Source organism: Prunus persica, chromosome G6, assembly GCF_000346465.2.
Source record: "Prunus persica cultivar Lovell chromosome G6, Prunus_persica_NCBIv2, whole genome shotgun sequence".
Taxonomy (NCBI): domain Eukaryota; kingdom Viridiplantae; phylum Streptophyta; class Magnoliopsida; order Rosales; family Rosaceae; genus Prunus; species Prunus persica.
Window position 1 is genome coordinate 6,165,596 of NC_034014.1, and position 22,249 is coordinate 6,187,844.

Here is a 22,249-nt window from a genome sequence, read left to right on the forward strand (position 1 = left end):
TGGTGTCATTTTGGGGATGCTTGTAAGCATCTGGCTAAAAGAGGATTGCAGACCAGCTCTCCAATCACCATGCAAATACCAACATCAAAACTTACCACCCTCTCAACCCCCAGCTACATATTAACAAATCATTCACCAGAACCCCCAAGTTCCCTCTTTGCATCGAGTCAACGAGAAGGCGGGGCTCGTCAAGTTTTCACATTGCATCCAACAATGATATTCCACATTACCTGCATGGAGACATGAGGAAGTAGATATGTCTACTTCTTTTTTATGATAACGCTTACCCATGGGAACATCCGTCATGATGCAGCTATTGTGCTTGAGAAAAGCAAAACGGTTATTGTGCTTGAGAAAAGCAAAACGAAACAACGCAAACATCCATGGTAAAAAAAAAAACGTAATGGAGACAGGAGGAAGTAGATATGTCCACTTCTTTTTTTTATCATAAAGCTTTACCCATGAGAACATCCATCATGATGCACTTATTGTGCTAGAGAAAAGCAAAACGAAACAACACAAACATCTAGGGAAAAAAAAGTAAGAGAAAAAGAAAGAAATAAGAAAAAGAAAAAAAGGAGTACACGGTAGGCAAAAGAATGGAACTATTATAGATATTAATAAGGCTAACTAATAAAATGGAAAAAAGTTCCTACAATGAAGCATTTTTACATACAAGAACGTCAGCTCTCATGTACACTGGAGGAAGAAAAGGAAGAATAAGAAAAAAAGCAGAAACTCTCTGTATGTGAATATTAAGAATGGCAGTAGTACCTGTTATCTTCTATGATGCAAAAATTGATAACTAGGCACATCATCTACAATCACAAAATGGTATTGGCTGCTTTATTCTTAATTTAGTCCTCCAGCTCAGTCTCTCTCCGGTCCGTTACCTCCAATCTGCCTTATATCATCATCTCTCCTCCCTCTAGGAGAAGATGAACCCCTTCTCGAGGTTTGAACTGGATGTATTTGGGGGTCATATTTCTGGGAAGCAAGGTAATTCAACGCTGTAACTATATCTGTTATGACAGGCCGCATATTGGGCTGCTCCTGGACGCACATTGCAGCAATAGCAAGGGCTTGGTATAGTCCCCTGACAGGATACTGACCTTGGAGCAACGGATCCACCATTTGTGAAAATCTCTTCCGGTCTCTAAACAGTGGTCTTGCCTGAAAACAATATAACAGTTAAAGTGAAAGTAAAAGTTCATTTGTACTTTTAAATAGGGCAGACAACTACATTAGCTAGTTTCTTGCACACGGAGGTTATCAAAATTCGAAATGCTCAACAATTCAAGCTACTTTGGATATCAAAATATCATAACAAAACTACAGATGACAATAGAGACTAAAAATCAACAGCAATGAAAAAAATCTTCTAACTTCCAAGGATAGTCTCTTTTCAAGTGTCAACTGACTACTGCCCCTATTTATTTCCCTTTATCTCTAAAGAAAATAAGTTTCAACAAACTGCTATTCTAATTGGTAGCACTTATATAAATCGCATCCATCCCAGTGGGCAGCAGACATAGTTAAATTTTACCAAGAAAAGTGATAAAGAAAAGCAAAATCCAGAAAATCAGCATTTCCAATAATTATTGCTTGCCGCACAATGTTACAAAAGGACAGCAGCTACTGCGAAACTAATTCAACCTATGCAGTACCATAGAAGGGAGTGGAATAGTAGATATCAGAGAAGAGAGTGCAATGTGCTAGAGTTATCTTACCCATGCTACCAGGTTCTGCTCTTTGACAGGTTTTGTATTATCAATAGCTTTCCTTCCTGTGATAAGCTCCAAAAGAACAACCCCAAAGCTATAAACATCCGACTTAAAAGTCAGCTGACCTGTCATTGCATAATCAGGTGCACAATACCCATACGTGCCCATAACCCTAGTAGAAACATGAGTCTTATCTCCACTGGGACCTACTTTGGCCAAGCCAAAATCAGATAGCTTTGGATGATACCCCTCACCAAGCAAAATGTTTGAGCATTTCAGATCACGATATATAACAGGGGGCTGCATTTTCTCATGCAGATACTCTAAACCCCTTGCCGCACCAGCTGCTATCTTCATTCTTGTATTCCAATCGAGCGCTTTCCTGCTGGGTGAAAGATCTGTAAAGGAAAAAAAAAAGGGTACTATTCAAATATAACTCATGGCCACCTCAAAATAAGATGCATATTTCACAGAAAGTGAAAAGGTAATCGATAATACAACAAGGATTGGTTTTAGGAGTGACTCAGTTGCATACCATGCAAATGGTTTTCCAAGGATCCTAATGGCATATATTCATAAACCAATAGCCTCTGATCTCCCTCGGCACAAAACCCAATCAATTTGACGAGATTAGGGTGGTCAGCCAGACTTAGCGTCAATACTTCGACAACAAACTCTCTAATCCCTTGGCACCCATTACGATCAAGCTGCTTGATAGCAACAACCTACACCAACGACAATAGCAAAATTGGGTCACCCCTCAAGCTTACAATTCATATATTAATTGACAAAACACATTTGATACAAGAGTATAAAAAGGACACGCATGATATCCCAATAGCATTCGGTTCAATGTACAAGTTCATAACTCAATAGAAAAAAATTATTTGTCAATTGGGTTTGATAGGTATCACAAGAAGTTCGATTTAATGGTAGAGCTTAAACTCAGCTGCACAAACCTGGTTAATTTTCTCTAAGTGACCCTTGTAAACTTTTCCGAATCCTCCTTCACCCAGGAAGCAATCAGACCTGAAATCGTCAGTTGCTGCTGCAAGTTCATCAAATGTAAATGTCTGTGCTCGCTTGCCGTTGGTTTTTCCATCCTTAGAAACCTCCTCCTTTATATTCCACTCCTTTGCATCCAACGATAACTGGTCATCCTTAGAGGCCTCCTCCTTTTTTACACCCAATTCCTTTTTAACATTCCCATTTGAATTCACTTCTGACATATCAAAATGACCAAATACAAACATGCACACAGACAAGTAAGTAAGTGAGATTGAGAAGGCCAAGCATAAAGACAAAATTCGGCACATGGTAACCAAAATCCAAAAAATCATATTGATTCATTTTCTCAAAAATGAGATTGAAAAAACCGGAGTCATTAAAATTTAAATGCAAACAAAAATACAAAATGACAAAGTTCAACACTATGGGAATTTGGATTATGGATTGGACCTTCCCAACCAATCACGCAAACAAACAAACAAAATGAATGAGACGCGGTGTTAATGAACAGTCACAAGAACCAAAACAAATAACTTTGGCACTAGATGAGAAATTAACAAACCCAGATGAATATAAAAGTATGAAAATTTTATAAATGTGATTAAAGCCCATTCTCACTACATAAAAATTTAGCCATCTTTCTTCCTCCATCCATTACAAAATTTCAAAAATTGACAGTGGTTTCATGGCAAAGTCAAAGAGGGCACCGACCTTTTGAATCGATATAAGGTGCAAAGCAGGACCAAACAAAACCAAATTCAGAAACTTTAACCCAAAATTTTAAATAAAAAAATTTGATGACCAAATAATTCAGAGAGTGAAGAACATAAACCCAGGTAAGGCAAAAGAGTACCACCCATAAAAATTAAACAAAAAGGGAAATAATAATAGCCAAAAAAACAAAACCCACAATGTAAAAATTAAAATCACCCCAAGAAACTATCTGAATATGAAAATCAGATATGATCATCAACCCGATGGGTTTATCTCAATGACCCAAAAATTAAATAAAAATTAATTTTGGAAAAGAATTACCTTGATGATTGGGTTTGTTGCCGTTGATGTTGGTATTTTTCTTCTTTGATTCTTCGGTTGATTTCTCAGTGCAGCAAAAGCAGCTCATCTTACCCCTTTTCCTTTTCTCTCTCCTTTTCTTGTTTGCTCACGCCCCTTTATCTCTCTACTGCACACAAAAACAGAGCACCAAAAGCATAGAAACCAACCAATCAAACAAGAAAACAGAGCAGAGCAGAATGAGAAAGGAGAGCGTTGCAAAACTCAGACACAAAGTGACAGACTCTTGTACTTTCTAGGTGACTTTTTTCTGTAATATATATGGGAGGGTTCCCTTCTGTAATGCAAATCAACCGCAAAATTAAATTCAATTTCAACCAATTAAGAGCAGCCACGTTGCACACACGAGGGTGTTTTTTCTTTCTTTTTTTGGGGTCAGAGAGGGTCGTATTACCACTTACCCTTTTCTAACACATTTACTAACCAAATCCCTTATTTGCGGTCAACTTACCTTTAAAACGATTTCTCATAAATTTGCTCATCACATATGTGACAAATATAATCGATAATATTATACATATATCGTTACTCCACTTTGATACCATAATTATAATTTTATTGATATGATGTATATAAATATGTTTCGATCTGAATTTATTTTGATAGCCGAGATTACTCTCACTCCTATTTTCCTATTCTATTCTTCATAATTTAAATTCTATTATCTTCAAAACGGTCATATATGATCTAGAATAACATTACATGTTTAGCAAATACAGTTAGACCCATGGACAATAATTAATGGTAATTTCAAAGAAGCAAAAATTCATTAGAAGAATATTCTTAGCGCTCCTCGATGTTTAGTAAGCTAATTCATCTTAGTTAAAAGTGGTGAATATAATTCAGGGTAAGAGTGTTACTATTGTACTCCTCAATTAGTCTCTTTCGTTTTAAAACTCCACTTCATTCAGGAATCAACAATTTAGGAAACATATATGGGATTTACTTTCCCAAATTCAATATTGACATTATGAAACTTACATGTCTAGTAAGTTATAAAGCTAACAAAATCTAACCGAGTTAAAAGGGATCTTGATAATGCTCGCTAATTTCAAAACTCTACAATTACGGGGGCCTTAATCTGCTGCACGTGTTTTGACGAAACATCAGAGCCGAGCCCGCCCCTCCGGCATATTTTGCCTGTTTCGTCAACTTTGCATTTATGGTACGGTATTTTTGTTTTGTCTTTTACGTGTTCCGATCATCTAAATGATCTGATGACGTGGCGCTCACCCATTGGCATACGCGATTTAGTTGCGAGCTGGTCCGCAACATATCTTTGTCCTTTTCTTCGGGCAACCAAACATCTCTCTTTCCTGAGATTTGTTTCCATTACCTGCCGGTGACGGCTTAACATCACAGCAGTCCCCACAACCCGAAGATCTCCCATTAAACAAAATTTGATGCTTTAAATCTTCCAAGTGGGGCCCACTTTGCCTTTACGCGTTTCCACTTAATAATGCTTTGCTGTAAAAAGGAAAGTTCCGACGGTGATCCACGCGCTCGCCCGCCATAACTATGATGCGTTATTTCCTAGGGGAAACGGAACAGTAGAAATAAAAAATTTAATCGTTCAACCAATAATATTCGGACACGTCGCTACGTAGTTGGCACTTGAGATTTGACTATATTTAATTTACTGTGTGACTCCTGAACCGACAATTTGTTACTGGAATTTAGGTGGGTAATTAAGAGGAGAAGAGGTAAATATTTTTTCAGATCCTTTTTCTTGTTAAATGTTGTGGGATGGTTTCGGTAAAAGAAAACTTATATATACTTTATCACATTAGGATTTAGGGTTTAGCTTAGGTGAATATTATTTGATGCGCTAGGGACTACAGTGGTTTCGGTAAATTATTTTGATCATTTCTTGTTGAAAGAGTTTTTATTGTGTTAAAAAGACAACGTCTACTTGTGATTTATGAATGCAATCTCCTTATCGTTTGTATAAATAAATAAATAAAAATTTAAAAAGGAAAAATATCTATCTTTGTTGTTATATATGTCATTATTATTAATGAATGATCAAAAAGCTCAAAATTCTCTTAGCTTGATTGAAGGTTTGGAAAATGAATGTGAGAATTTTCATTATTTTGTTTTAAGCTTTTAATAAACGTATTTTAAATGGTAGAACATTTAAAGGGTGTGTTAGGCGGAGAATAAAAGTCAATCAAAACGTAGCAAAAAAATTCCCAATCTAGGATCCGGATCCTGCCATAACTACATTGAAAACATATAGCTATCAATCTATAAATGAAAACATTATTGCTAAAAACTATTACTAAAACAAACAACATATGTTATAATCCTTTCTTTTTCATTGTATATTTTAATTTCCAACGTATTTTATTGAATTTGGAGCTTTTATTGTCAAACCCAAAGACCAAGTTTTGTATGCTTTTGCAGCTCTGACTTTTGTTGCCGTCTCCAAAGCATAAAAGAAGGTTCCGCGAGGAAAGAGGAAACTAAATAAATAGAAGTACTGTTGTCATTTCTTTTCTTTTGTTTTCTCCCTATATGCAATAAACTCTCAACACAATTTTTTAAATATAATTAATAAAAAGCATCAGATAAAATACCATTTAATTGGTCTGAACTTTCTTGCCAATTGCACCAAAAGGGCTAGGAAAATGGTTATTATTATTTTTCTTTAAAAGAAGTTTATATAAAAGAGAATTCGAATTTGAGACTTTTTACCTTTACTTCTCTCACTAAAAGTGAATTACCGTAATCTTATGAGTCGTATATCATTTATTATTTATAGAAATAAACACCCCACCCCTATAACTATATATATATATATGTGTGTGTGCGCACATCATTTGCACAAATATGCAAGAAATATTATTCTATTTGCACATGAACCAAGGCAAGAAATTTTTTGTATCATTTTGAATAATCTATTCAGTTTGTGTCATACTTTAGTCAAAAGTAAAACCAAGTGGTTAAGGCATATACTCTATAAAATCGTACCTCAAGAAAATAAGAGAAATTAACGGAGGACAGTAAGCCTAGAGAAAGTACTAAAACAAAGTAAAAGTTGGTTTGGGCCTGCTTTTGAAATGTCGGAAATTATTTTTTAACAATCAAAAATATTTTTATAGCATTTGACAGGAAAATTTGTAGTGATGTTAAATGGCAAAAGTGATTTTCGGTGCTTTTTCAAGAATCACTTTTAATTGTTAAGAATTCAGAAAAATACGCTTTTTTTAAACAAAATTTCGATGTTCTTTAATTCATTAAAAGAAGTGAAGAAAAATACGGTCCGCCTATTTGAAAAAAATTACAAATCCTATTGCTCAATACGTGTTGGAAAGGCTGATCACGAAGCAATCACGGTCGGTGCACAAAGAATAGTATTATAATGACTTTATGACTCGGTTAGAAAATTCCACTGTTTGCATGGAAGACCAAGATCTACCAGATCACACTGGGTTAGTGGTTAGTATTCGACAAGTTAAAGCTGGCCCTTGAGAGATTAGACATTGATTGAAACAAATTATTTCCCGTCATGTATTTAAATGTGATTATACTATTTATGCTAATTACTAAGATAACAATAGCTTTGAAATTCAACAAATCTTTGGAGAAAAATGATTATATTATCAATAATATTAGAGACATCAATTTATTTCACTAACTTTGAAATTAATTAATGTGATAATACGATCCCGATTGAATTCAAAAGCAAAGACAGATGAACCACTACCACATCAGTTATTCTCTTAATATTATTATTGATAAAGAATGACGGGGTCCTCGTGGCAATGACAATGATGGTTGAAGGCGCTGGTGACGGTGCATGGTAGTGACTTTTTCTTGTTGCTTACAATTTCATTATTTTAGGTTTAGGTGAGCGACAATGTGTCTTGAGCTGAGTAATGGGGGCATGTTGTGGTTGCCTTCGACTCCACTGGCAAACCAGACCAATCAAACTAAGGGCATGTTGTGGTTGCCTTCCACTCCACTGGTAAACCAGACCAATCAAACCGACAATATGAATTTATCCCTCTCCACATCATTTTTTCTTTACCTTCAACTAACTATATAAAATTGTACGTTTATCTCCTTTTTCTTTTTTTTTTGGAAGTAAATAACTGCAAGGTGTCCCCATATATGGAGGGTGGGATTAATCGCCGCTTGGAATTCGGCTAGCCCCTCACCACAAGGTGCTTTCAACGAGTTTCGAACCTCTGTCATTGAGGAACCAGATAACTCTCTAACTGAAAGTGGTAGTTTGCTAACCGCACCACACCTTGTGGTATACGTTTATCTCTTTCATCACATAACCTTAAACATAAAAGTTATTCCATATAACCATGCACCTGCGTACGTAGCGGTTTTTAGATTTTGACCAAATCTGAAAAAGGTTGGCTTCAGAATTTCAGATCAATTAATTCAATGTTAGAAAATAGGAGGTTTTAGGTTAAATGTTGGCACAGTGCTTCAAAGTCTAGCAATAAATAACATGATCCAAAAGTCATTTTTTCCATACAGTTACCCACACATTTATCACATTCTGCTTCCTGTTTACAATTGCCAAAAGTGTCTTTATTATTCATTACTGCTTTGCAGCTTGCAAATTCAATCAAATTTTCAAGTACAGAGTTAGAAATCATGACCAAAATGACAGAACATTCAAGAAAGTACCTAATCTGATTGGTGGGAAAATATTGATTATGCACCAAGAAAGACAGCTTGACTTTAGAGGTACAATGACTGTTGAATAATAGCAAAGTTCCACAATGATTTGGATGGCAAAGCAAAAATAAATGATTGTTTTTTTGACCCATTTTAAAAAAAATAAATCTTTTACGCTGATTTTGGTGGATTCTTGTTCTTCTACCACAGAGGAACTTTGATAGAAGATTCAAACACACAAAAAGTCAGACAACCCACAAGGAAATTGAAATAAGAATCTAATGTGTTGAGAAGCAATTATTTCAATGAACTTTCAGGGAAAGTCTTCTGTATAGTGTGTAAATTTCTAATCCTTGAATATGATTTTGAGGTTATATTGGTTGATCTAAAAGGGTGAAACTCGTAAAGACTGATTTAAACTCAACTCCAATTCAATCCGAATCGGCCACCAAATGAGGCCCACATATGAACACACCTATGCACTGGAATAAAACCTAGATACAGAGCACGTGATAACTTATTTCTAACTTCAGAAAACAAAGTTAGAGTAAAGTGAAAACGGATGTTGCTGTATATAACTTTCAAACTTCAATGAGACTCCAACAGAATCATTTGCAAAATGCAGACACCGTAAAATTATGTAACCTTTCACTGGTTTCAGATATATTTTTCCCAAATGGATCCTTCGGACTTCAAAATCATCAATGAAACCCGTCTATGAAGCAACAAAGGCAAAGGAGTGTATATCTGCCCTTACATAACAAAGTAGGTAATATCACAATTGGGTTAAAGTTAATATCACAATGATGGGCAAAGGATTAAATAATGGATAGATCGTTTCAGGTTTTAGAAAAAAAAAAACATTAACTTGCATACTAGAGGTTTCAGGTTTGAACTCTTACGACATCTTAGTTGTTTAGACTAACTTGTACCCAAAAAAAAAAAGGCCAACTCAAACTATCTGGAGGCTGAATTTACTAAATTAGTAGACCACTGAACAAGAAGTAAATGGCAAAGCAAGACAGTGATAATATTAAATAGAGAGGAAAATACCTTGTATATATATATAGAGAGAGAGAGAGAGAGAGAGAGAGAGAGAGAGAGAGGAGAGAGAGAGGAACGAGCTTTGATTGGCCCAGCGGGCCCAAATCGAGAAGTCTGTGTGTTTCTGAGGAGTGGGTCTAAAGGTTCGAATATTTTAACCGGGTTTGGGCCGTTTCAACCCGGTTCCAGTTTTAAACGACAGAATAACTCCTCAAGCTTGTTGCAGCTTCCTGAATTGGAGCAGAGGGGTGCTCAAATTGAAAATGGCGTCTCTGGTTCGATCGGCGACTCTCAGATTTCTCAAACCACTCGGCAATCTCACGCTAAACTACGCCGTTAACCACCCGCGAACCCAAACCCTAAGCTTCCGGGCTTTCTCGACGACCTTGTCGCCGCCGTCAAAGGCTGTGGTGTACGAGCAACACGGTCCTCCCGATAGGGTCACCAGGTCACTCTCTAACTTTGTCTTACAAATTCACCTTTTTTCTTTTCCTTTTTCAAATTTGAAGTTTTTATTTAGTGGTTTTTGCTGTTGGAAGAGTGATACAGTTGCCACCAGTTGAAGTGAAAGAGAACGATGTGTGCGTGAAAATGTTGGCTGCCCCAATCAACCCTTCTGATATTAATCGAATTGAAGGTTTTTTTTATCTTTTTCTCTTCCTTTTTCTTTTTGGGTATTGCCTCATTTGGTTTATTGTTCCATTACTATCCGTTTGGTTGCTCAGAAAATGGAGTTAAATTTACTAGAACATGTGCTCCGAGTAGTTGCTTGATGGTTAGGTTTTCCAAAAAAAAATAAAAATAAAGGAAGAAAGAAAGTTTAACATCAGTAAACATAGTGACAAACTTGTTAAGATCACATTTTGAAGATTTTCTGTATTGAATTTACTATTTGTTGCTTACTAGTTGAGGATTTGTGCATTGAACCATGAAAGGGGTATACCCTGTGAGGCCACAAGTGCCAGCTGTTGGAGGATATGAAGGTGTAGGAGAAGTACATTCGGTCGGGGCTGCAGTTAAGGGTTTCTTGCCCGGGGATTTAGTCATCCCATCTCCGCCTTCTTTTGGTACATTCTTCATTTGTTCTCACATCTTCTCAAATTTGTGGTTATAGAACATAGTTTGCATGCCTTTTGTGACCTTAATGAGGCTTTATATATAATCTTTTCTTAGGGACATGGCAGACTTATATTGTGAAGGATCAGAATGTATGGTACAAAATAAATAAGAAATCACCCCTGGAATATGCCGCCACTATTACGGTTAATCCTTTGACTGCTCTAAGAATGCTTGAAGACTTCGTTACTTTAAACAAAGGTACAGCACCATCTGTAACTTCTATGCATCTTTCTTTTGTCTTCTCCTCACCGATTACAATTTGGTTTGAATAGGAGATGCTATTGTTCAAAATGGAGCCACAAGCATTGTAGGGCAGTGCATTATTCAGCTTGCGCACCATCGTGGCATCCATAACATTAATATAATAAGGGACAGGTGATAATATGAAATCAGCTTGTATACTGTGATGTATGTCTTCTATTCTTATAAAAAGTATATAATTAAGCAGAGTGTGCAGTTATTTACTTAGATTTCTGCTTCCAGAAAAATAAACTTTCCTGAAAAGGGTCTTTCTATAATTGACCATGGTTTGGTGTCTACAGGACTGGGTCTGATGAAGTAAAAGAGAAACTCAAAAACCTTGGTGCTGATGAAGTTTTTACTGAGAGTCAACTGGAAGTCAAGAATGTCAAGGGTCTTCTGGTATATCTTTATTGTCTCATTATAGTTGATATTGTCAAGGGTCTTCTAGAAGTTGTGGACTTATTAATCAAATCATAAATTACACTTTGATTCTTCCTCTATTTCCGAGTTGTTTGACTAATCTTCTGCATTTAATCTGCTTTACATGCCAGTCTGGTATACCTGAACCTGCATTAGGATTTAACTGCGTTGGAGGCAATGCTGCTTCTTTGGTTCTTAAATTTTTGGGGTGTGATTCTCAATACTGTATGATTTAAACAATGTTCCCTTTTCCTAGTGTTTTCAAAATCTAATGTCCTTTTTTAAATGTACTGCATTGTTTTTAGGCGGGGCGGAACTATGGTGACATATGGTGGAATGTCTAAGAAACCCATTACCGTATCAACATCATCTTTCATTTTTAAGGTAAGTCTTTCTTTTTTTCCCCCACTTAGTGAAATTCTACTTTTGTGGGGAAAAGTATATTGCACTTCAGGAACTGCAAATTTTATTTTTTTTCTCCGAGAACTGCGAGTTAGTGTGGGTGGGTGGGATGGGGAGTAAAGGCAAACATGTGGAAATGACAAGGAATTCTAAATAGGTAGACACGGGAAAACCATGAAATAGTAAAGGGAAGAATAACAAAGCATTCAAGAAAATCTGATTACTACAAAGAAAAGGAAGCAGTTAGATATGGGTGATACCAATAGAAAGTAGGATGAGGTCAATGACGGTTGCGTGCTCCAACTATAGATTGAGTAGACCAGGTGTCATTATATGCATTGATGGGCTGATATGATTCTAGTCTTCAATCATCCCAACTGAGTTGTATTGACTGTTATTTTTACAAACCTAGGAGGTCTATTTGATTACAAATTCAAAGTTTGTATAGTTTCAGAAATCCTTTAGGCATTTTAAGACCTAGATTAGGTTAGCTCTTCATCTGGTGGTGGAGATGAAGAAATAGGATTTAGGATTTCTTTTATCTTAAAGCAATACAGTTTTTTGCCCGCCAGTTTCTGTTAGTAGAGAAATTTCTGATTAGTTCCACTGACATGTATCTGGTTGTGATGTTTTTATGTTCTGTCATCTTGTCTCAAATATCTATGTTTGCAGGATCTTTCCTTGAGGGGATTCTGGTTGCAGAATTGGATGAGTACAGAGAAGGCAAAAGGGTGTAGAGTTTTGATAGATTCCCTCCTGGACCTAGCACGGGAAGGGAAGTTAAAATATGAGTAAGTTCTCCTTCATTAACTATACACTTGGCTTCTTCTTTTTTGTTTTTTTAACTCCACTTTTGTTAATTTGAACTGATCTATGTTTAACATCAGAGGCTTCCCTATTTGTAGGATGGAGCTGGTTCCATTTGACAATTTCAATGCTGCAATAGATAAGGCCCTTGGGAAGCAAGGGAGCCAACCAAAACAAGTTATCAATTTTCAACTTTGAGCATGGCTGAAGTGAAGACTTTTGTTTTGGTGATAATCTCATAATAATCTTTCAGAGGTTTATTGTATTGCATTAGGATGTGAAGTCACATTTTGGATCTCCTATTATATAATGTAATTATTACATATGTTTTTTGAGTCCTTTTACCACGAGACAATCCACATTTACGGATGAGCCAACTTTGTCACCACAATTCAGACCAAAAGAAAAGAACTTTGTATCACAATTACTGCTCGGTGGTGGGAGTTAAATTGGTCAATACTAAAAACCACCTTACGGTAACTTGCTTTAGGTATTATGAAATGCATTCTGTTGCATTCTTTGTATCAAATGAGTCAGTATAGCAAAAGCAAAATGAAAGCGCCAGTTCTCTTATTTGATTTCTTGTCTCATCTCCAAATAACGCATTGTAAGTACGTCATGAATTGATCCCAAATTGAGCAAAAAAACTTGTATGAAACGGGTGTAGCACAGTTTTGTTATTCCCGGCCAATCACAGTCTCACTTGGAAAAATTATTAAGCGTGGCATACTATGATTGACCGGGGATAGCAAAATAGTGCTGTCCCTATTTCATGTAAGTATTTCTCCAAATTGAGAGCCTAGCTGGGGTTCATCTGAGATATCACCTCAATTGTCTTCCCCCAAATTCTCCTTATAAAATTTAAAAATATATTTTCAGATGGAGTTCTCAAAAAATATTGTAAACCACAAATAAATTTATCAAAAATTAATAAAATCTGAGGGGGAGGGGGGGAACAAAAAAGAAAAGAAAAGAACAAAGTGTACAGAATAAAAGTCTAGGAGATGCATTCCTTTCTCAAAACAAAGTCTACAGCTTCTTCCACCGTGTCAACAACCTGCACAAGCAGAGTCAGGTATCTGTAAACAAATTTGAATGCATGAGATTTGCAATTACATCTCTACCTATAAACTCAAGTTCCACCCCTCACCTGAGAAAGAGGGGAGGACGAACTATAAAGTAAACATGATACTACATTTTCATGCAGGCAGGAAAAGTTTTAAAAAACTACCAGATCCGCTGGAAATTCGGCATGATTTTCCTTCCCCTTGAAAACCCCAGTCCTTGTCAGAATAGAAAACCAGGGATGACCCGCCTGAAATGAAAAATATGATTGATTATTTCCTTCTCTGATTTTAAGTTAAATAGTGTTCATTTTACTCATGTAGAAACTACGCAACCAAAATTCAAGACCAAGAGACACAAACCTGTCGTGCACCATTGATGTCAACCGAAGGATTATCTCCTATCATATACAGTGTTTGGAATTGGTAACTTCCAGCATTTGCTTGATTGGCAACTTGAAGATTATCATGAAGAGCTGACACAAGTTGCTTAAGTACAAGTTCTGCATTATTGAATACAAATGGATTTGGTTTCCCAAAAGTTGTATACTCCAGAGCATGAGGATGGATTCTGCACATTAATTTGAACTAGCAGCTTTAGCATGATGCATAACTCATCACATGAAATCATCATCATCAGCATCCTTGCCTTTGTCCTAGTCATATGAGGTCAACCAAATGAATTCACATTTTCCATTATTTTCTAATTTTCACATATCTTTTCATATTATCTTTTCCCATGTTGGTCTTAAACTCTTGATCGGCCTCTTAGTCTTTAAAATTCATAAGGTACGTAATATGAAACATAATCATCACACAAAGCTATATTTCGTATAACTTAATTAAGGGTTAAAACTTTGACAAAACCCAAATTTATGATCAGCACTATCAAATAGCATTCATGTATTCCATCCCATTTCAACTAGTGAGCCATCTTTTGAACTCAGAGATCAGCTACAAATTCATCTGAGTGGAATTGTAGTCAGTTGAGTTACGACCCCTTCAAAAGGGGTTTAGAAGAGCATATCTCAGCATTTTAATTGAAAGATTAGAAGGAAAACGTACAATGATACACTTTTTGGATATTTCTACGCTTACCTATTAAAGATGGATTCTAGTGCAATTCTGAAAGCTCCCATTCCAAAACGCTCGGTAGGAAAAGCAGCCTACCTTTAGTAGAACCTTGTCAGTACATCATACATATTTTATATTATCAAAACTAGCTCATAGAAACCCAAGAATTTATATTGGAGTCGAGAAAACAATTAATTTATTACAGGGGAAGGAGAATCAACCTGGTATGCAAGGTCATCATGCGCAAAATAAAGATGTGGTTGGTGTCCTATTTCCCGACCAGGAAGACCACCAGTTCTTAAAATGTCGCATAGGACCTGGTATAAACATCCATCATTAGTCAATTGATACTTTACTGATTATAAAATGGCTAACATATAGATTTGAGAAATTCTAACAGAACATGAAAGTGGGAATAGGGTGAAATTGTCGAAAGTATTTGAAGACAGCATTGATAGCATTTCAGTAATTCATATGTCTAGCTAACAAACATGAGGCATTGATTAATCCTAAATCCTCTTGGTAATGTGAATGTACATACATGAGGTCCTATAACATTATGATCAAATAAACTTGTCCAAGATAACCTGAATGTCTCTGCTCCAATCAACAGAATCACTAACTATAAACGCCGCCTGAACTCTTTGTGAGAATACAAGGTCTCTGGCAGCAACCTCCTTAACCTGCTTAGTTGTCCATTTTTTATACGGTGCTAGGGGGTCAATGTTTTCAAAGCAGGACGCATAGTCATCAATTGAAAGAACATTTCTGAAACGAGGGGAAAAAACCCCAAAGAAAATCAAGAGCAAAAATCTCAGATCAGATCAGACATTTTATTCAAATTTGTGAAAAAATTCAACATGCCAAAATCAAGTTAGCCTAGACAATCTAACCAGAAACATACTTAAATCCATATTCAGACATAACTGCAGCAGGTTCTCCTTTCCCCACAGCAACAATGAGTTCATTCTCAAATCTGTAGTCAAAATTGTAAATCTTGAATAGAAGAATACAATGAGACAAAGATGAAATCTATCAATCAAACAAACATAACAGATCAAGATTGTTCACACAATAAGTTGTGACCATTTGATTCTCACTCTACATCATGGTTGTGAAGTGACAAATTGGCATCCTTCATGGAATTCCATAGTGCTGCCATTAAGTAACAATGAAATGCTTCTGCTTAGATACAGAACTCAGGTTCATTTTCACCATGCGTAATTCTCACTAAGGTACCCAACTATTGATGCCCACAATCATCCTAGAGGCATACACAATGTTGGCAGAGAAAAATGAAGCATGCCCCAACACTGCCAATACTCAATGTAAGACTAAGACACCCTCTATAACTTGTTAAACAAAATTTCTTCTGACCCATAACTCAAGCTTACATGCATACCTGTTTACTAACTGCTTAAAAGGTGTATGGCCCTGTAAAACCTGCATGCGACACCATGCAGTCAAAAACAATAGTATTTAGTATTACAGATTTGCAAGTACGTAATGATAGAAGTTTGAATAAAATAATCAAATTTGTGGTCATTCTAACAAAAATACCTGTAAAGGTGAAATCTTGACACCCAAAAGTTCACTTAACTCAAGGGCTCTTTTAGATTCAGTAAACCCACCACCTATTCAAACCCAAAGAAACAAAACAAAAAAAAACAAAAAAAAACAAAACCATTTTACTTTGATTATAACACGTGGCAAAAACCCAGCATAAAAACGCAAATCAACAGACTTACCATTTGTCAAGAACACGTACGGAATGCTAAGATTACCTGCCCACAAATTGAAATTTTTTCAAATAAAATCCTAAAAAAATATAAAATAAATAAAAATGGGAGGTGGGTATAAGAAGTGAGGGTACCAGAATCGTCGTATAATCTTCTGAAGACCTGAGGAGAGCCTCCGATCGGAGCTTCGCTGCGTAAAACGACGCCGTCGATGTCGAACGCAATGCCAAAGGAAGGCCTGCCAAATTAATCATAATCAAACCCAATTTGTGCTCACGATTCACGAACATCACCAAAATTTTCTCCTTAAAAAAAAAAATTAGAAACAAAATGAAAAGGAGGGATTGACGGACGGTTTGGACTGTGAGGAGAGCTGCGAGAATGATCGTGTGAATTTGGAGAAACTGGAGGATAATTGCTTTGCGTTTTGGGTCTGCGAAGCCTTTCTCAGTATTCGGAGGCTCATTGTTTTTCTTTCTTATGAGTTTTCAATACTAGTTAGTTACTCGCTGTCCAGAAAATAATGAGCCTGAACTCGATTTAGGATGACCCGCCTTTCTCAGTATTCGGAAGCTCTGAGAAAACAAACGAGGCTGAACTTGATTTAGGCCACCCGCGGGTTAAGTTAACTGACTTGATGTCCCGAACGAGAAAACTTGGAGAAATTGAAGGGGTGGCACTGTTTGGTTTGGGTGTATATAGTAAATTATATCAATCTTCTTCATATGATCTAGCCCGAATTATAACCGGTCCAATAGGATCGTTTTTCGGTTTATTATTGGATCAAATTATTATTGGACCGTTTTTCGGTTTATTATTGGATCAAATTATTTCTGAGAAACGATTCTATTGGACCGGTTATAATAATTCAGACTAAATCATATGAAGAAGATTGGTATAATTTACTATTCAAAATACTATTATCTACTGTCTCGTTTAAAATGGTCAATAGTCCAATGGTATTTTAGAAGATTTTTAAGCTCAAATGTCGCGAACGCCAACTACTGAACAGAAAATCTCTACTCTTTTGTTAAAATGAGGCTTTAGAAGACTTCACAAATGGTTGTGGAAATGAGATTTTTAAGTTCGAACCTAAAATCTCTACTCTCATCCCTCCATTACCATGATATTGCTCATCTTCTGCACTAACATGAATGTTCTCAAGGTGTTCATAAAAAGTCCAACACAATATGCAGAGGAGAATAATCACTTTGTGCTGTTTTCCCGGTAATATTCTTATTTTTATTTGGTTTTGAATCATATTGGATTTACAATATACAAAACACATCAAAATCCAAACAAGGCCAGGAGAACAAAGCCTTCTTTTTATACACACCAACACTACCACTCTTGTTATGAAGCTGCCATTTCATCCACTCAACACGCCGGAGAACACCATCTCCCTAGTTAATCTTCTTATATAGAATCTCCTCGCATATGATAATTACCAACCTTTCGAAACCAAAAGCATCCTTTAAACGTGATGCCAGTGGTAGCAGTGAAAAAAAACAGAAACAGAAATTAGATCGCTGCTGACAAAAATTATCCCAACATATCATCCGGGTTGAAGTGTAGAGACTCCCTCCATACGAGCTCCTTTATATCTTCTTCATCCAGGGTTGCCTGCTCGAAATCAAAGACGAAAGGAGATGGGCAAACGGGCTCCTCATTGATCTCATGAAGACTTGATAAAAATGGATGATTCAGTGCCTCCTCAACTTTTTATATATGACAAATGAGAAGGTAGATATTAGTATTTCGAAAATTAGTGAGAAAATTGAAGATTAATCATTACCAAATGCTAAGAGACTTACCAGTTATACGCTTGCTTGGATCAAAAACTAGCATTTTTTCTGCAAGATCAATTGCCAGTGGCGAGACGTTTGGGAACTTCTGCACAAAGGGTTGCTTTGGGACATGTGGGAGCTGCTTAACATACTTCCTAGCATTATCACTTCTTAAAAATCCAAGATCTGAATCATCTGGTGAACCTAGTAGCTGTTTTTGAACAATCACAAACTTGATTCATCAATATCGTAAATTAATAGTATCAACTTTCAAATTGGTAACTAGTTGTGACGTCCCTTCTAAAAGGATGTCCACAATGATACAACACTCAACTGACACTAAATCACATCTATTAAGTTCAAGAACTGCAAGAGAATTACAGAGAAAATGAGTACCTCAGTTATGAGACTCAGCTGTTGAACATAGTCTTTACCGGGAAATAGTGGTTCTCTCCTAATAATCTCCATGAAAATGCAACCTACTGACCAAATATCAATGGCTGCAGTGTATTCTGAACAGTTGAGCAATAACTCAGGGGCTCGATACCAACGAGTTACAACATATTCTGTCATGAAATCTGTCTCTGATGTAGTTCTAGCGAGCCCAAAGTCACAAATCTTAAGGTCACAATTTGCATTGAGAAGCAGGTTGCTTGGTTTCAGATCGCGGTGCAAAACATTTGCAGAGTGGATGTACTTCAATCCCCGCAGCAATTGATACAGGAAGTACTGCCAAAAACATTACGTGTCGCTTAAGATAAGTGATCTAAGTTTCAATCTCAAAGAATTTATAAGGTTGCATATTCATACTACAATCAGAGCATGTATGTTGCTAATACAACATGACTAACACATAGGAAGGAGAGATTAGTAACAGAAGCAACAACTTTATAAATAGCAGTAAACAAAAGAAGCAAGTATGAACCAGATGTTCAATACAAAGTAACTAATCATTGAATGGCTTGACGCATTACATAATAGCCTTTGCAAATTTAAGGGGAAAAATTGGTATACATCATGGCCCTGAGGTGGTCCTAATCAAACATATCACACTTCTATGTTACACTAACCTACACAGTGCCCTACAAGTTAGATTGTTTCCCCTCATTCACCAAACCTATGTGTATCTTGATTGGAAATGTAAAGAATGTCAATCGTAATTAAGCAGCAGCAGTCACTTTTAATTTTCTTGTTCAGAGAGACAAGGAGCTGTTGTTGAACAATGAAGAACTTGATTCATCAACATCATAAACTTAATCGCTTCACCTTATTCTATAAAAAGTGTCCAGAATATATCGACGCTCTACTTACCTGACAGTGATCATCTGTCAAAGCCTGGCTGGAGTGTATTATCTGATTCAAGTCAGTATCCATTAGTTCATATACAATGTAAACATCATTGAACTTTCCCCTCTCTGCTGGCCTTATGATGTCCTTAATTTTGACAATCTGCAAAATAATGATGCAATTATTATTCACAGTAAAACAAGTTAAGAAGCGAGTGTAACTAGCCTTAACAACAAAACTCCCTATAATAAGATTTTCAGTTTATGGTATGCTTATGAATAGCATTGACCAGACATTTAAAAAACAAGCATTTATCCATATTTGGATATTTCCAAATTTGCTAAAGGAAGTAACAGCAGAGGATACGGGATTTGAATGCAAAAGGTTTACATTGTCATGATCCATATGGCAAAGAAGCTTGATCTCTCGAAGCGTCCTCTTGGCATCGATCCTATTGTCAAATGCATTCCCAATCTTCTTGATTGCAACCTCTTCTTTTGTCTCAGAGTTTGTTGCACAGCTGCCATCAGGAAATATTAACCACCTCTACTTTTCTTTTTTGGCCTCACGAGTACATTGAGTAAAATCAAGATACATATTTCCACATATTCACCAAGAAATCTCCCAAATTTATCAAATGAGTGCAGTAAGAATATTTGAAAGACCTATCTATCTTCACACGTTTTTTGAACTGTTCCTAGTTGATGAGCAAGAAGCCTCGCCATTTCCAATTCAAATACAAAATCACCCAAACCAAAGTCAAAACAATAAAGACAGAATTGAATAAAATGAAGTAGTGGCTCATTGGATTTGAATCTCAGATTTAGAACCCAAGAAAAACAAAACCCCACTAAGCTAAAGCCTACCCAATTCAATTTTGAAGTCAACTTTTCAATTCCATGGTGAAAGTCCAACTCAGCTTTTACCAGAATCCTAACAGATATACCATTTCTAAGCCCAAAAAAGAAAAAAAAAACACTGATACAGAAAGAGAAAGCAAAAAGTTCAGAATTTTTTAATAAAAAATAAATAACAGGGAGGGAGAGAGAGATACCAAACGATGCCGTATGCACCGCGACCGACAGGGTGAATAGGAGGAACATATTTGGCGGAGACTTCAAAGAGGTTACCCAGAATGTTATACTGTATGTACTTGCCTCCGTACAAAGGAAGACCTTCTCTCTTCACCTTATCCTCACTCTCCATCTCTTTCCTTCTGTTTGTCAAACTTCTATGAGAGAGAGACAGGAACAAAAACAAGAAAAAGAGAAAGTCTTGCTCAGTTTCTCAAACTGACACACACACAGAAGATAAGAGGAGAAGAGAGAGGGACTACAAATAGAAAAGCTGGTGGAGGAGTGACCGCCTGAATATTGGTGAGGGAAAAGCTATGGAGGGGCCGTTTGGCACAACAGGCCTGTCTCTGACAGCCACCACACTAAAAGATCTTTGTTGTTTTCAAACTTTTCAACTTTCAAATTCGAATGCGGAAAAGCCAAAGCCAAAACAAAGGTTACTGTTTGTTATTTATAAAAGTCAGTCAGTCAATAAAAGTCAGTGGTCAATTTTTTCTCTTTCCTTCTTCCTTGCTTACTTCTTGGGTCAAGAAAATTCTACTGCTCAGTTGTCCAGTGCTGCATGTTGAAAGTTTGATATTTTTGTTTCTATTTGAGGGCCCAATATTCCAACTTAAACTTTGACCTGGTCTGGGCCTACTTCTTCTGCAATTTCGATATTATCAATGCTTTGGATTGAAGAAGAATTCTATAGGGAGGGCCATGCATAAGGCTCTCACTATACAATTTTTGGAGTTGGCTAATTCAGTTGCAAACTTATTTGTATTGCATAAAGATATTATCAATGCTAACAAAAAGTTATGTAAACAAAATTACGTAGATTCTAAATGCAGAGACTTGAAATTCATTGTGATAATAAGATTTATTTTTATCAAATAAAATATTATCTTTTATACAATTATAAAACAAAATAAAAGAATTAACCAAGTCTTTTTCTTGGTAATAAAAGAGTAATTTTTTTTTTTTTCGTGTTTCAGGTTCTAAACCAACATGTAAAATTTTTTTTTCTTGAATTGTGCTTGTCGTATTAAAGTACTATATTGTATACAAGTCAAAATTATAATGGGATGACTTTGATGGAAGAAAAAAGGCTTTTTTGGAACTCCAAATTCAAAGACATGGGGTTGGGAAAAAGTAACCTTTTGTAAGCACGTTAAGGTCTATGAGTCTATAGTTAGAAATATAATCACTTTACAAAATTCGACATACATAAATCTAAATACTGAAATCTTCAATTGCTAGAAATTGAAATTATGAAAATCTAAATTCCGTCATTTTAGAATTCTATATAATTTTCAATTCCTTCTTCCAAACGGAGAGTAACTTGCAAGTTTGGATTACACATATAACACGTTCTTTACAATTGCTTGCCTCTAGTGATGTTGATTGGGCATGTGATATCAATACCTCTCAATTGTATCTACAATTTCTTTTGTTTCTCTCTCTTTCCCTATTTTGGTTCACCATTGTTAACAATTTTAGGTCTCCATATTTGGAGATGAGGATAAACGCCCTAATTGGGAAAAACCTAATTCTCTTCCTCTCAATTGGGAAAAACCTAATTAATAAATGGATATTGTAAGCATAAAAAGATTGATGAGGCCATAAAAAATTGGATTGGATTGGATTGATAAAAATTCATTGGTTTCGAACCGATGTACACCCGTACTTGGGAATTTCATTTCAATAACAAATCAATTGCATGTTTCTTTTTTGCAATTAAAAAATTTACTTTTAAGT

General features: G+C 36.0%; 4 protein-coding genes across 7 annotated transcripts; 1 reads left to right on the forward strand and 3 right to left on the reverse strand.

Annotated features, from left to right (window-relative positions):
- On the reverse strand, window positions 587-4,046 carry LOC18774220 (probable serine/threonine-protein kinase PBL5). The gene is made up of 5 exons (XM_020567214.1): window positions 3,768-4,046; window positions 2,684-2,946; window positions 2,260-2,449; window positions 1,731-2,122; window positions 587-1,173 (listed from the first exon to the last, which is right to left on the reverse strand). The coding sequence occupies exons 1-5, from the start codon at window positions 3,853-3,855 to the stop codon at window positions 871-873; spliced, it is 1,236 nt and encodes a 411-aa protein (XP_020422803.1). The 5' UTR covers window positions 3,856-4,046; the 3' UTR covers window positions 587-870.
- LOC18773970 (probable trans-2-enoyl-CoA reductase, mitochondrial) lies at window positions 9,707-12,870 on the forward strand. 3 transcript variants are annotated; one of them, XM_007205301.2, is made up of 10 exons: window positions 9,707-9,939; window positions 10,031-10,128; window positions 10,427-10,558; window positions 10,665-10,808; window positions 10,883-10,985; window positions 11,153-11,252; window positions 11,405-11,481; window positions 11,579-11,657; window positions 12,348-12,466; window positions 12,581-12,870. In XM_007205301.2, the coding sequence occupies exons 1-10, from the start codon at window positions 9,755-9,757 to the stop codon at window positions 12,678-12,680; spliced, it is 1,137 nt and encodes a 378-aa protein (XP_007205363.1). In that variant the 5' UTR covers window positions 9,707-9,754; the 3' UTR covers window positions 12,681-12,870. The 3 variants fall into 3 exon arrangements, with proteins under 3 accessions (XP_007205363.1, XP_020422359.1, XP_020422360.1); XM_020566770.1 differs by having other exon boundaries at window positions 12,563-12,854; XM_020566771.1 differs by having other exon boundaries at window positions 9,709-9,939; window positions 10,041-10,128; window positions 12,563-12,870.
- LOC18772346 (uncharacterized protein YKR070W) lies at window positions 13,303-17,020 on the reverse strand. Its single transcript, XM_007207834.2, has 12 exons — window positions 16,713-17,020; window positions 16,494-16,597; window positions 16,369-16,404; window positions 16,181-16,254; window positions 16,023-16,063; window positions 15,525-15,596; window positions 15,208-15,388; window positions 14,842-14,937; window positions 14,645-14,712; window positions 13,910-14,117; window positions 13,714-13,797; window positions 13,303-13,539 (listed from the first exon to the last, which is right to left on the reverse strand). Exons 1-12 carry the CDS (start codon window positions 16,823-16,825, stop codon window positions 13,480-13,482), a joined length of 1,137 nt encoding a protein of 378 aa, XP_007207896.2. The 5' UTR covers window positions 16,826-17,020; the 3' UTR covers window positions 13,303-13,479.
- LOC18774785 (mitogen-activated protein kinase homolog NTF6) lies at window positions 17,555-20,895 on the reverse strand. Of its 2 annotated transcripts, XM_020566636.1 has the most exons (7): window positions 20,770-20,895; window positions 20,488-20,664; window positions 19,824-19,953; window positions 19,458-19,595; window positions 18,543-18,875; window positions 18,174-18,357; window positions 17,555-18,077 (listed from the first exon to the last, which is right to left on the reverse strand). In XM_020566636.1, exons 2-7 carry the CDS (start codon window positions 20,637-20,639, stop codon window positions 17,902-17,904), a joined length of 1,113 nt encoding a protein of 370 aa, XP_020422225.1. In that variant the 5' UTR covers window positions 20,640-20,664; window positions 20,770-20,895; the 3' UTR covers window positions 17,555-17,901. The 2 variants fall into 2 exon arrangements, with proteins under 2 accessions (XP_020422225.1, XP_007206294.1); XM_007206232.2 differs by having other exon boundaries at window positions 20,488-20,895.